The 14,610-nt window shown below is 56.9% G+C and overlaps 2 protein-coding genes across 2 annotated transcripts; one reads left to right on the top strand and one right to left on the bottom strand.

Moving 5' to 3' along the window:
- Positions 1-352: 352 nt before the first annotated feature.
- Positions 353-3,596, bottom strand: TGME49_213030 (hypothetical protein). Its single transcript, XM_018779588.1, has 2 exons — positions 1,968-3,596; positions 353-1,552 (listed from the first exon to the last, which is right to left on the bottom strand). Exons 1-2 carry the CDS (start codon positions 2,711-2,713, stop codon positions 1,327-1,329), a joined length of 972 nt encoding a protein of 323 aa, XP_018637872.1. The 5' UTR covers positions 2,714-3,596; the 3' UTR covers positions 353-1,326.
- Positions 3,597-4,749: 1,153 nt separating this feature from the next.
- On the top strand, positions 4,750-14,294 carry TGME49_213020 (hypothetical protein). The gene is made up of 3 exons (XM_018779587.1): positions 4,750-9,797; positions 10,383-10,825; positions 11,399-14,294. The coding sequence occupies exons 1-3, from the start codon at positions 6,279-6,281 to the stop codon at positions 11,739-11,741; spliced, it is 4,305 nt and encodes a 1,434-aa protein (XP_018637871.1). The 5' UTR covers positions 4,750-6,278; the 3' UTR covers positions 11,742-14,294.
- The last annotated feature ends 316 nt before the right edge of the window (positions 14,295-14,610 follow it).

The raw sequence follows: 14,610 nt of genomic DNA, 5'->3' as shown, positions 1-14,610 counted from the left end.
TTCCTTTGTAAGGCACCGAAGTGCCCTCCACTGAAGAAAAATATTCTCTACTTCGAGCTAAAAAACTATTGACAAAGCTCGCGACGGCCTCCAGACGTTAGTTCTTGAGGAAAATGACTTCCGCACCACAGATTGGTACAGTGCCGGGTGAAAGGCAGTCCAAAGGAAGATGCCGATACCGAGGGAAATCCTCTCACTTAATTCAGAAGCCGTTTCCTCAGTTTTTTCTACCGACCGCTCGGCTTTTCCCGAGAATGAGCTACCATAACACACAGAGCGGGGATGGAGCACACCAATAGGAATTAACGTTAGAGCTATTCTGGCCGCCGGGTGCCTCTCCCGTTAAAGAACCTTGCTCCTGTAGGAACGTCAGTTCTAACAGTCAAGAGGTGCACATGCTCAAACGTCCAGATCGCAGTTATCATGTGGAAGAGCGAAACACCATAGCGGGTGATAGAGATGCAGTCTCTCTCCTCGAATACGTGTTAACGAACAGTGGATCATACGTCAGCCTGTCGAGCAACTTGAGAAGTCCACATCTCGCTTCGCCGTCTACGCCCCCTATATCCGATTCACCCACTTTTGCCGATTTACGGCATGTCTCTTTTCCCTCTGTACCCACATGTTTGCAGGCGTTCCTCTGTGAGGTGAAGTACTTGCCACAAACATGATTTTCTCGGGTCAAAGGTTGTTGCTCGATAGCAGAGCAGCTCGGCCGCTTCGCTGATGGTGAGGCGTTCGCCGGTGTCCCAGAGACTGGCGCGTGTCGGCTCAACTGTGCGTCAGCCATGGCGGATTTTCGACAGAAAAAACTTCTGTAACTCGTGAGATCAGGGAGTGCCGTCACACCCGTGCTGGTTGCACAGAAAACTTTTGCTTGAACATGCGCGACGCCCAAGAGCAAAGGCGTGTGTTTTGAAGAACGCCTCTACGCGGGGAAACACACACACGCCACTCTCTTCCGGTTTTTAAACATGTCGATACGGAACGGGGTCCACAAAGAGACGCAAACCTGTCTCTTCACTTGAGCAAAGCAGCGATGCTTTCCTCTCCCCACCACACCGAGTGTCCCGCAGTGTCTGTTTCGCGTTCCCTGACAGCCCCTAGTCCCCGATCCACCTGTTCTCCACTCCTCTCCACCCGCACCGTTCCCCGCAGGCCTCGCAACCACCAGTCGAAGCCCACAACCTCTGCAAGACTGGGGAGCCGACCTTTAAAATCCTACGAGAACTCTTAGCCGCCGCCTCTCCCTCCTCACTGGTCGCCACTCCCTTTCGTCTCTGCGAGGATCACGCGACTCAGCTCACCATCTCTTCGTTTCCTTGCTCAGTTGGACTCTCCAGGCTTCTCTTGGGCGCTCAACTCGACGAGCAGCTCCCTCATTTTACACCGATCCTTGGAAGAAGCAGTTGCACTTGCAGAAGTCGCAGCTCCAGCGCTGCTGCCTGCCCGCGAGCGAACCCTGTCATCTGCGTCGATCAGCTGAATCACGCGCGTCCAGCTGCCCTCACGGTTGTCCGCGAAACCGTTGGGAGTCTCGTTCTCCTTCGCCCTGAACCAGCACCGGAAAAAAGAAACGGCGAACACACAGAGAGGAAACGCCGAGCAAATGCAATACGCAAAGCACACACGTGACAGAATCCCAGGCTTTTGCAGGAACAGAGCCCCTTCGACTCCGCCCGCCAACGACGGGTACGAGGAACCTACCTGATGGCCACTCAAGTAGGAGATACCGACAGACACCTGCCGTTCTATGCATGCATTCACGTACCGTATGTACAGACACACGTATTAGGAGACCCACGTGACTGCTCGGAATCTGCTTTCTTTTGACTCGCTGCCACTTGAAGAACTCCAGAACAACCCTCTGCAGAGTCGCACGCCCCAGCACCACAATGAAGCACATTACCGCGTGGAGGAACTCGCGTATTTCTTTCTGTGTCTCGCTGGGAGTCTTGTTAACGTACTGATTGGCCTTGCTTCTTCGCTCAATCATTTGCTTTCTGCGCTCGTAGAAGTCCTTGAGTTCTTCCTGTGCAAGTTCTCGCTGTTCACGCTTGAGCGCTTCCTCCTCTCGCCTCCGGCCTTCGACCTCCTGCCTCAGTTGCTCCTGCATCGCCTCTGCCGCTTGGCGTGCTTGCTCGTCGATCTCTGCCTCGACGCTTCCACTGGCCATCCTTGGCGCCTGCTGGCCGGGCGCGCTCTTTGGAGGCTCTTCGTGAGTGGCTTCCCCCAGAGGGCTGTCCTGCGGCAGGCCGTACACACCGTTGGCCTGAGCGTTGGGGCCGACGCGGTCGTCGAAGCTCGTGTCTCTCTTCTGCGTCGCATCGCTCCCTGTCTGCAGAGACGGCGGCGAATACCCGTCGCTTACTTCTCTGTTCTCCCGGCCCATGGCAAACACGTCGTTCTCCTCGAGGAACGAGTCGTTGACAGGTGGTTCCTCCGCGAAAAAGGCGTCGTCGTCTTGCGGCGAGCTGCGCACACCATTCAGGCAGCCGTAGTCGTTCTGCGAATACACCGAGGAGCTGACATCCTCATACCCGCCGCTCCCGCTACTTAGCTGCGGTTGTCTTTGCTCATGGCGCGGTGAACGCGAGAAAGGCGACGAGGCGTCAGCAGACAACACTGGAGCGTTCAGCGAAAGGCCCGGGGAAGACGTGAAGTCGGCCATGTCGCCGAAGCCGCCGCCGGTTGCGCCGAAGTCACCGTCCATTTTGCTGGAAAGGGCAGAAAGTCAAAGAAAATCGAGGAGGACCAACGGTGAAGAGACGAAATTGACGAACGGCGTACCGGAGCCAACAGGTAGGTGAAACGCGGAGTGTGCCAACGTGGGAAGCGAAGAATGCAAGACAACTGGTTCTTCGCCGAGAGGGAAAAAACGGGATTCGCTACTGCGGAAAACGGAGGAACGGGCAAGCGGACGTGCCTACGGTTCCGAATTAGAGATAATGCTGCATCTGAGGTGGGAAATATCCGTTCGAAGAGAAGTCAGAGTGAAACGTAAAGGATACTCGAACGGAGAAAAACAGCAACACTGGAGGAGGTAGACACGGGGACTCAGCAAGACGGCGGTTTAGGTCGACGCAAGCCTTTTTGGCTTATGCGGATACGCACAGAAACACGTTTTCGAAGACCCTGAGGAAACGTGGTGAGAACAAGAGAACTGACAGAACGATGACACAGTTTGCGGTGGCGGAGCACGGAAACAAGAAAAGGCCTGCTCCCGGAAGTGGCTCGGCGATGTCACCCGCGAAATTTTCGTCCAGAGCCGAAGGGACGAGACCAAAAACTGGACGGCTCGTTCGTTATGTAGAAAGCTTATTATACGGTGTACGTACACCCGAAAAGTTTGCGGATGTGCAGCGGATCATACATTCACGAGACAGATGGATTTCCCCGACACACGCTCCGGCGAAGGTAAAACAGTGGAGACTCGGGAGAACGCTCCAAGACACGACCCTCTCTCCTTTTCTTTTCTCCACCCAGGAAATCAGGCCTTCATTGCGGCCGCTTTTCTGACGGCCGTGTGTGTGAGTAGTCTGCTGTCAGTGCGTGCGCAAAACCAAGCAGAAAAAGAACCAGCTTTCTCTCGGTCATGGCTTAAAACCCGTCGCGCGCGCGGCCCAGACGCCTTTCCCTGTTCTCTTTCGCAAAAGGATACATACACTTCTTCCGTTCTCACTTACTCCGCTTTGGGGGTTTTGTCGGCTTAAAATCGAAGAGAGCACGAGCGCGCGCAAAGCCTCTGTCCCTTGTGGTCTGCTGCTCAGCTAGGACTTTCCCGCCAGCCTTTGTCATCGCAGTCCGCAGTCGGTGTTGCGGTACTGGTTTCGAAAATGATTCCCTCTCACGTTCGTCGACATGACTAGGTCCGAATGCTTCAGTTATAACACGGAGGCGAGCACACAGAATGCTCCTGTAGTTTAAGGAACTCGAAACAACTAGAGCAAGTACCGACTCACAGATGCTACCCCCCTCAAACCGTATCGCTCCGCGAGGTTCAACTCTTGGCGGTTTTGAATCCCCGTGTGCGGGTAGTCACGGAAGCACGGAGGGAACTAGCAGTCTAAGAGAGGTGATAGCTATTGGAAATTCGTGACTTTATAGGATATTCAGAATGTCTCGACTCGTAGGCTTGCCAGTGCGTACGAGATTCCTGCCATCGCAGCCGCCTCAGACGGGTTAGGCGCGTCTCGGTTTTCTACACATTCAGGGAAATCCGGCGCCTTCCATGGTTAGGTGTGCGTTGCACCACTTTCCAGCGTTTCTGTCTAACGTTTTTTCTGATCGCCGAAAACACTGGCTTTCTGTGAGCAGTTATCCCGTGGGGAGGCGCCCGCTCATCTCAACATCCGCGGTGTGGCGCCGCAGTCTCGCGACCTCAGGAAAACCACGTTTTCCGCAGCTCGAGAGGAGACCTGAAGACAGGCAGTTCCCTACATTTGTTCACCTCACCACTTCAGCAAGCTCTAAAATCTGTCTTGGTAGCAGATACACTGCATTAGCTGGTATTCGGTGGATCCGGGGCGCTCCGGAACTCTGTAAAACTAGCGCGACTCACCAGTCGAGATCCCGGTGTTACGGGGCGCTGCGGAAGTGGCTGCAGCTTTTGCTTTTACCGACCCTCGTAGTGAGGCTATTTCTTCTCTTCGTTGCTGCAACAGAGAGAGCTCTAGCGTTCAGTTTCAACATTCCGCGAACTGCGGTCTGTTGTGGCATTTTCGTGTCGCTCCTAAAAAGGGGGGTTTCGGGGTGTGCCCGCAGCGCGCAAGGTGTCGGCCGCGGTGTTCGTGGGTACGTCGGGCCTGCAACTCTTTTCGCTTTACACGCCTGATTCTTCGCCGTACCAAATTGATAAATGAGAATCACATCTCTCAAACGGATTTCTTTCCAGTTTGTGGGCGCACGCTCTGTACTGCTTCCCTGTAAAGCTAGAAACAAGGGACAGGACGCATTTGCCCCCACTCAACTGGTGTCGCACCCAGTCCAAGTCTGCTGCGCGCGGAGACTGGACGATGCTTTTTCCCCTTCTGCGTTTTCTGTTGAACGCAGTGTTTTTGTGTCGTGTCTTCAAGCAAGCTCTCGTTAGAAAAGTCCTGTTCCCGGGGTGAGGGGTTTTTCTTGCTCGGAAGGCGCTGGAGGGAAGCCGGAAGCCGCGATTCGCCACATCAGCAGCCGGCGCGGAACTGGCGGGACACTCTTGTGTCAACTCTCTATCCCTTCGCATTTTCTCCTCCCACGACGATGTTTGCGTGTCCAGTGTCGTTCCGTGCGGTCATTGCGTGAGAAGAAACGAAAGAAATTCCCGTGAACGTAAACACGCGTTTTCCATAGAAGTTGAACATCGGGGTTTGCCGTGCGCTTCGCAGGCATTGCGTCCAGGTCGATGGAGGAAACGCGTTTTTGGGTATCGAAAGGAAAGCTGCGTTCCGGTGGATTCCCCGGTGATTCTTGTTGTCCTTTCGAGTAGGCCGTGTCAAGGCTATCGCTTTCGCCTTTGTCGGCCGAGACACCCGGTGCGTTGCGTTCCACAGCGGCTCGAGTCCGCGCGCGCTTCCTCGCTCCTTTTTCCCGTCGTTGCGGGTATTTCCGCACGCGTTTTTTGTCTCTACAGAGCTTCGCTTCTCCCACTTGACTTTCGGCGCCTTTTCGAGAGGCCGAAATTCTTCTTCTCTGCATTCCACGCTACTGAAACCTTTTTTCTTCGCCAGTCTCTCTGGCCAATCTCCCGCGTTGTCTCCCGCCCGCCTCGCGTGTGTCTCCGTCGCGCTTCACGCCTTCCTTCCTTCACTTTCCCGATTTCTGGCTAATTCGCGCGCCAGACGTTTGTCGCCTCTGTGAGCAACCCCCGCTGCGTCTCCGCTTGCGGGCAACGCGTACATGCTTTACGAGGTTCTCGACCCTTTATCTCCTTCCAACCCGGAGACTGTGGCCTTTCTCGGCTTTTCCATTGCATTTTGCCTCCAGAAACGTCTGTCTTTGCTTCTACAAGCCTCTTCTCGCCCCCTTCGTGCTGGGGATTGCCTCTTTGGGGCTACTCACTTTGTCATCGACCTCCTCGTCACCTGTTTCGTGCCATCGGTGTCGCGTCAAAGCCTCTCTCTCTCCGTCGCGCCACAAACGCGTCAAAAATGTCTTTCGCTTGAACAGGCGGAGTGTCGCCGGGCTGCTGCCAACACAGTTTGCTACCGCATTGCTTCTGAAGCCGTCCGTCAACGTCTCCGTTCTCGCCGTCTCCAGCGCTCCCGCGTCCGGCCGTCTCTTCGTCGCCCACCACGATGAAGCTCGCCAGGAGTCAGCAGCGTCCCGGGATCTCTGGAGACGCGGGAGGTGCGGAAGAGCCTCTGTCGGACCCTCTGAATGGCTTGTCTCCCTCCGTCGCTTCTCACCCTGCTTGTGGGCGCTTTGTCTCCGTGAGAGCCCTCCACAAGTCAAGCCGGTCTGCAGGCGGAGGCGCGGACCTCCCCGCGACGTCCTCGTCTTCTGCCCCAGAGTCGCCTTCCGCCTCCCGGCCACTGTCGCGCCTCTCTTCGGGTGTCGGTACACTGTGTGGTACTCGACGTGGGCAGGACAGCCGCTTTGGCGGCTCCGGTGTTCTTACCAGAGTTATGTCGCTGCTTCGCTCCTCCGGGCGAATCGCCGCTCGCAAAAGACAGCCACAAAGTACCACGGATCTCTCGTTCTCTGTCAGGCCTTCTCCTGGCGGCAGTTCAGACTCCGCAGAGGAGGGAGACACCCGTCAGAAGAGCAGAGAAGCCGCGGAGGAGTCATCAGAAGTGGGTGGAGGAAGCCGCAGCGTGATGCATTGGAAAACGCCGGCCTCTTCCTCTGTCCTGGAGCGACCTTCTTCTCCTACTTCTTCTTGTACTTCTTTTCCATCCTCTTCTCCTTCTTCTCCTTCTTCTTCCGTCCCCTTCGTGTCGTGGCGAGGCCGTCTCAGGAACGCAACGGCGGAGAGGCTGCGAAGTTTGAAGCGTCCCGAGGGCGACGAGGCGCTTGAGACGAGCACGAGCGGATGGAGTTTGAAGTTCAAAACGGCTGCCCCGGAGAGCCGCCAATCTTCGCTTTCTTCTTCTCGGGTGGCAGTTGCTCACCAAGTATCTCTGCCCTTCACTGTTCCCTCAGGTGAGGCCTCTACCCGCGGACAGAGGACATGTCCGGGAGGCGACTCGGAAGCGAAGAACGTCGGGGCGAGCTCGTTTCCTGCACCTTCTCGAGAGACGCGCAGAGAACGCGAGAACGAAGAGAGAGACGAGCCGGAAGGTCAGGGTGAAGGATCCGGCGAAGCAGCGACTTCAACCGAAGACGAACGCCTGGGTATCTCCAGAAGGTGTCGTATTGCGCATGCGTCCGCCGATCAAGAGAGGGAAGCTGGAGACAGGGAAGGAGAGACGGACAGAGGAAGAGAAGACGAGGAAGGAGTCAACAGCGAAGAGAGCAGTGAAGACGAAAGTCAAGATGAGAGTGAAGAAGACAGCATGCAGGGTCTGCTTAACGAGCGTTGCTCGTTTTCAATTCTTTCGGCGACTCCTTGTCGCTCTTCGGTTCTGTCTTTTGTCGAGTCGTCAGCGTCGCCCGTTGCCCTCGAGGAGGGACGCGAGAGAGCAGCGCTGATTCCCGCACTCCTTCCGTCAGCGGAGGAAGGAGACGCTGAAAGCTTCAGAAACCGTGGGGGAGACGGAGAATACCGGGAGGCGGCGAACGACAGCTCCGAGAGGCTCCAGAGCCCAAGGGTGCCTCAGACTGACTTTCCGCGTCCAGCGGCTTCTGACTTGTCGCTCTCTTCCTGCGATCCGCAGAACCCTCTGGCGGCGGAGAATGCCTTCTGTCGAGAGAGACCTCGCCTGCGTTCGTCCACTGTCGCGTCGACCCCTGAAAACTTTGAGGCGGCCGCTCTCTCCTCCTTCGACGAATCGAGCGAGGTTCCGGGAGAAGGCGCTCTGCCGGCGCTCTGTCCGTCGCCGCACGGCTCTCCAGGACCGTCGCTCTCTCCAGAACCGTCGCTCTCTCCAGAACCATCTCTTCCTCCAGAATCGTCTCTTCCTCCAGAATCGTCTCTTCCTCCAGAACCGTCTCTTCCTCCAGAACCGTCTCTTCCTCAAGAACCGTCGCTCTCTCAAGAGACAGCGGCCGACGTCTCTTCGCCCGTGTTGTCTGCGTCAGCGCCTTTGGCTTCAAGTGCAGATTTGCTTTCTTTCCTGCGTCCCGAATTCGAAGGGGCTCAGTCGACCGTCTCGCGTCCGGCGCGCGAACTGACTCGGGGGATGCGAGCGTCTCCACGCGCGCCCGGTGTCTTGCCAGAGCCTACACATCCACCGGCTGGAACTGCGGCGGGACTGGGACTGGAGTCTTCGCTCGCCGCGTCGCCTGAGAGGCGAGAAGCTGACTCGGTTCCGCGTCGACGCACAGGAAGGAGAGCAGTGGTCGTCCACGACGGCCTGAGCTCCGAGCGTCGCCAGCGAAGAAGCGTGGAGGTGTCGCGTCTCTTCTCCGCCATCGGGGACCTCGTGGCAGAGGCCCACGAAGAAGGCGAACGCAGCGTTCGCGAACGAGGACAGAGAGAGGCCGCGCGACGAGCAGATGCAACGCAGGAGACAGAGTCCACGCAGGGCGAAGCGGAACGCGCACAGGAGACAGATGCAATCGCGGAGACACGAGAGACAGCAGAGGCCTCCAGTTCGTCGCCTGTTGACCTGGAGGCGGTCCTGACTGTCCTCGCCCCCACAGAGCTCCACAGGGCTGCGGCAGCCGCTGCGGCGCGAGCGCTGGAAGAAGGAGCTGTCGAGCTCCCCGCCTTCTCCGCTCGAGGTCTGTCGGGGACGGAGAGAGACGCAGATTCGCTCTGGACTGTTTCGCAGAGCGTCGAGATCCTCTGGGCGGCGACCAAAGCCAAGCGCCGCAGAGAATGCGTGCAGCGGGGGTTCTTGAAGAGCCTCGAGGCCGTGCACGAGCCGTTCACTTGCCCAGTTTGCCTCGAGACCTTCATGCCCGCCGAGGCCCAGGGTCGAGGCGCCGGGGAGGAGAGGGGCGGGGAGAAGAGCAGGGCGACGGAAGCTGCCAGTGTACAAGATAGGACCGGAACGGCAGAAGTGGAGGAGAAGGAAGGAAGTACAGAGAGCTCTGTGGACAGAATGGTGGTGAGGAACGGAGAAAGTGAGAGACGCGGAGGGGAAGAGGACGCGAGGACGCGGGAAGAGGTGAGGGACGTCGGGGGGTTAGGAGAGACTGTGCAGACCGCGTCCGCTGACGTCTGCATCGCGGGCAGAGGAGAGGCGCGAAGAAACGAGGCAGGACGAGACAATGCATGTGAGCGGTTTCTTCAGAGAGGAGCCGTTGAAGTCCACGACGTTTCAGCATGGACAGCTCCAGTCCGGCCGACCCCGAGGCTCAGCTCTGAGGTGGCGAGACACCGGAGCACCGCGACCGCGCGCGAGAGTCTCGAAGAGAGCGTCGGCGGAGAGCCAAGAGTGGATGTCGCGTCGGCGCGCCTCGCGCGAACCGAGGAGACAGGGTCCGCCAGAGAAGACGCTGGCGACGAAGCTTCGGTGCCGACCGAACGCCCAGCCGCGAGGCCGCTCCGGAGCACTGGCGCCCTTGCCCCACCGGGCAGCCGGCCAGTTGATCGTCGACGAGTCTCCGTGCAGAGCGTCGCGGCGGGGAGCGAAGAAGGAGAAGACGCGGAGACTGCACTGCCCGATATTGTCTCCTTGACCGGACGGTGCCGCCACGAGGTCTGCTCGTCTTGCGCTGGCGAGTGGATGAGGCATCAACTCCTCAGCAGTGTGGCGCCCGCCACGGTAAGACGCGCAGAGTCGATTTCTACGTCGGCAGTTGGGTTGCGTTTTTGAGCTTCTAAGGCGGCGACCTCTCCAGTCTGTGGTCCTTCCGCTTTTCTCTCGACATTCCGCGTTCTGGACTCCGCGTTCTGGATAGATTGCGGTTCCTCCCGTCGTCAACGCGCGACTTCGGAACTCGCGTTTCCTTCTCCCCGGCAGCCGGTACTTCTCTCTCGGCTTCGGTGCAGACTTTTTTTTCACAACTTAGTCTTCCTTCGTCCTTCTCCATGAATATGCTTGCGTCTGTCGCCTCTATCGTCTCGCTGTGCTCTTTTTCCTTTTCTCCTCCTCTGTGTTTTTCCTCACTCTTCTCTCTTCTGCTGCCGCTCTCGTTTTGCCTTTCTTTCTTCTCTCTCTTCCTCTCTATCCCTTTCTCTCTCCTCTCCCCTCTCTGCGTTCTCCCCTCTCTACGGTCGCACTGCTGTCGCTGTTGTCTTCGCCTTTCATCTGCTCCGATTCGTACTTTTTTACTCTCCTCTCTCTTCTGCGTCGCCGTCTTCTCTCATGCCTCACGTCCTCGGTTCGGTCTCTCTGGTGTCTCTACAGTGCCCGGTGTGTCGCGCGGGATACCTCGACGAGAGCGTCGTGCGCTTCCTCTCCGCGACGCTCGGCGAGTGGCTGCGGTACGAAGACCTCGTTCACTCGAACGGCAGCCTCTCTTCTCTCCTCTCCTCCACCCTTCTCCAGTCTGCCTCGGAGGCGCGGAGAGAACGCGAGGCGCAAGAGCCGGAAGAAGCACACGAACGGCGAGAGCGAGAAGAAGCCGAGAGGGGAGAACGAGAGGAGGAAGGTGGTGGAGTTCTTCGTCGACGCAGAGAGTCGGTGGATGACTTGCTGAGGCTTCTCCTCCCGCCAGGCCATGCAGAGAGACAGCAAGAGAGGCAGCAGGCCTTGCTCGAGGAGGACATGTCTGTACACGGCTTCCGCAGATGTCCAGGCTGCGGCATCGCCATTCAGCGCGTCGGTTCCCTCGACGATGTCGTTTGCAGGTGCGTATCTTCAGCGAAGAAAAGAAGGAGAAAACAGAGGAAGGAGGAGAAGCAGCGAGGTCGCAGCAACGACAGCCGAGTGACACAGAAGCGAGAGAGAGAAAGGGGATGCGAGGAACAGATTCTCGAGAGGAAGAAGCGGAGTGGAGAGGCGGTGTTTGGAGAGATATCTGCTCGAGTTGTCCAAGGTGTCTCTACCTGTCGCCCTGTCTTCTAGACGTTTGTGGCGAGTCGGAAGACGCCTCAAGCTCCACTCGAGGGCCGCGATCCGAAGCGTTCGTCTGTCCTCGACGAACTCTGAGGTGAAAAACGAGAGCAACGAAAGCACAGAAACGCGCGACAGAGGCGAGAGAGGAAACGGGAGAAACAGCGACGCACAAACGCGGTTTCTGTGTGTAGGAGAGCTCAAGGGGAAGGCGGCAGTTCCTTTCTGTGCGCCCTTCCTCATGCACCGAAGTGTGTGTCTTGCGAGCCTCGGCTCGGTGTCTCCAGCGACTCTTTGGTTCCTCTGTTCGATCGCTTGTGCTGTCTCCGTGTCTATTGTGTATTCGGTTGTGTGACGGGTCGTTTCAGGTGCGGCTGTCGCTTCTGCTACGCATGTGGAGAGCCGCTCTCCTCACAGTCCTTCTGGACTCTGTTCCAACACAGACGCGGGTGCCGGAACGCCTCCTTCGCCCTAGGATCTCCCGCGCTCGTGCGCGCCCCCCACAACCGAGCTTCGTTTTCTTACTCGCCTTCGTATTCTTCGTCGTCGGCGGCGTCTAGGGAGACAGTGGACGCTTCGTCCTTCGTCCGAGAAGGAGGAGGTGCTCGGGGCGACGCGCCTGCTGCCTCGGCGAGCTTCGCCGCAAGCTTGGCATCGCTCTGGAGAGGCAGGGAGATCAACGGAGGCACTCTATTTGGCAGGTTGATGTGAAATAAGAAGCAGGCGACAAGGCGAGAGAGGAAGAGAAAGGAGACGACAGAGGAACCGAGACCAAAGCAGGGCAAAAGGGAGTGGAAGAATCGGGAACACCGGGAGTCTCGCTTCAGAAAGGAAGAGAGGGGCGCCGCGAAAAGACAAAGAAAGAAAGGGCAAGGGGAAGAGGAGGGACCCAGAAAAAGAGGAGACAGAGAAGAAGGAACGCTTTGGGGGAGAAGGGGAAAAGACAGCAGCGGCGAAACAAGAGAGAAGCAGAGAGACACGACAGAGGCCAGCGAGGAGAAAGTCACAACGGATCGGAGCACGAGACGACGAACAGCCTTTTGTTCGTTTGCCGGACGCACATGCACAGCCTCGCACTTTCGTCATGTCTTCGTAAAAAACAAACGTGTCTCTGTCGACGGAAGATTCGTTTCATCTTCTCCGTCCCTCTGCTGCCGGTATTTTCTTCGATCTCTGAGCACGGTCTCTGTTTCCTCGCTTTTTTTCGTTCGTTCTCTCTTTTCCTCACTCTCTCCTCTTGTGCCTTCTTCGCCTGTAGACCCTCTCGTTTTTCGTCTGCACCGCACCCCCCTGATGTGTGACTGCCCTTGAAGAAAACAGAATACGGAGCGCCGAGTGCAGACTCGTCGGCTGCAGGCAGACCTGGCGGCAGCGGCTGCTTGTGCTTGTCTCGGAGCCTTTTGCGCGTTTGGCGTTTCAGGAAAAAAGGCTGAAATTGAACTTGCGAGTTGCGATTTACAGTGTCATATCGTTTGTGCGGATCTTTTCTTCGCTCCTTTTTTCGCCTACTTCGAGTTCGAGGTTGCTTCATCAAGGATGTTTTCGAGAGCGGAGGAAGATTTGATAGACTTTGGGCGCCCTCCCGCGTGTCTCCCAAGGTGCCTGTGTCGTTGTTGTCTGTTGTGCTCTTTCTCCTGTTTTCGAGTTTTCTGCTTTTCATTCCTTTGTCAGTTAAACGCTGCAGTCTCTTCCCAGAGAGGTCGGTTCACCGCGAGTCTCCTGCAGCGGATATTTCCTGCCTCTCCGCCTCGCTGCCTCTAACTGCTGCTGGGGTGTAGATCCACCGCGCGCGAGTGTCAACGCGAACGACGTCGCGGAACTGCCGAGGCGATTTTGCACGCGCCGGTCTGCGGGAGTTCTTGCAGGGTGGGGAAGGCCTTTTTTCGGAGGCGCTCGCGCCATGCGCCCTGCCCGAGACACAGAGGCCGCAGCAGCCGCCGTTGGTGCGCATTCTCACCTCGTTCAAAGCGCGCTCGTTCAGGGCAACCTCGACACGGGAGCATTAGGAACGCAAAGGGCAGAGGTCGACCTCGCTCGAGGAGACTCGAGTCGGAGAAACTGCGTCGTCTTCTCTCCGTTGTGGGGGAGCAAAGACGAGGCATGGTCAGTGGAAGTTCTCGGGAGTCGGATGCGTCTGTTTCTCCAGGTGTATATACACCTGCCCGAGCACGTCAGAAACGAACAAACCGCTTTTGTGTGCGAAACAAGAATCCGATGCGTCGACACGTTGAACGGAGAATAGGAAAAATCTATTTTCGGACCACCGTATCTTGCCGGTCCGGAAGTCCTTTTCCAGGAGCTGACGCTCTCTTGCGTATGCACGCGAACGCGGAGGAGACTGCTACAGTGGGCATCGTGATATTTGTCGCGTCAAGTTCACGTAGAACCAGCAAGTGGATATGTCGTGTTGTGTTTCGAGTGTTTGTGTCATACCTTTGTCAAGTAAATGTAGAGAGCGTTCATGTGTCACTTCAGTGCGTGGTTTCGACGTAAAGTCAACTTGGCTATCTCTCTGAGAGGAACAATGATGAAGACTTAGGGCCGTCCAGGTTGAAAGGGAAGATTGTTCTGCGTAGATCTCTCGAGTTTTTCAATTTACCGGCACTGTTTATGCAGTTAAACGCCCTCATACCGAGATCAACGTGTTGCCAAGTCTCCCCCCGAGCATGCAGAGTGTCCTAGGTAACTCCCTGATGCGGATCGTGTCTAAGGCCTCGCGAGCTCTCTCTCTCTGCCGCCGCTTGTGCAGTGCGCGATGGTGCGCGCTGTCGAGGTGAAAGGCGTCACCATTTTATTGAACTTCTTTGACGATTCTCGTTGCTCGACGTCCAGATGGCAATCCTGCAAAAGGTTGTGAAGTTCTGCTCGAATGCCTCGGCGTCAAACAGAAGCGCGGACTCTTTCAGGTCGGTCGGGAAACTTCGTGGGATCACCGAGTGAAACCCGAGGAAAGAGAGCTTTTGTTTTTTCGTCAGAGCTTTTCAGCTGTCCCCCGAGACTGCAGTTTTGCGCGAGAGAAGTGTATGGCTCTCGTTCGCCTTCTCCCCGAACTCGCTTCACGAACGAGAATCAACAAAGCAGTCACCTGCGTGAGAGACGCGCAAACGAACGCACCGTGCGCCCGTCTCCATCGAAAGACATGCCGTTGCTGCTGTCGCTTCTGCTTTTAAAAAAACTCAGAATCGGTTCGTTTCTCTCGCGAGCTAAGGGCGCAGGATGCAGCGTCACTTGCAGAAAGTTACGCAAGATGTGACCTAACTGTTGCCTTTCAGGGAGGGGCAGGGAGGGGAAATCTCCTCTGCGCGTACGCCCGCCAGCAATGAGGATATCCTCGGTACTTTTTACTGCCTCAGATGACTGTCAAAAGCATTAAATGTGTCGAAAGAAACAATGCATGCGACTTCCTTTCTCTCTTCTACGGGTCTGTGCGTCTCGAGCAGTCCAGAGAGCGGTGTACATCACACTCCAAATGATCTGGGGTGCGTCTCAACGCTAGACTACATCTGGACGAGATACTCTCACGTCTCCGTCCCTTCACGGCTATTCGAATGTAGCTCTCCATCATAGCTAGAAGCGAGAA

The sequence above is a fragment of the Toxoplasma gondii genome, chromosome V (genome assembly GCF_000006565.2).
Source record: "Toxoplasma gondii ME49 chromosome V, whole genome shotgun sequence".
Taxonomy (NCBI): Eukaryota; Apicomplexa; class Conoidasida; order Eucoccidiorida; family Sarcocystidae; genus Toxoplasma; species Toxoplasma gondii.
This window is presented reverse-complemented; position numbering and strand designations above follow the sequence as displayed.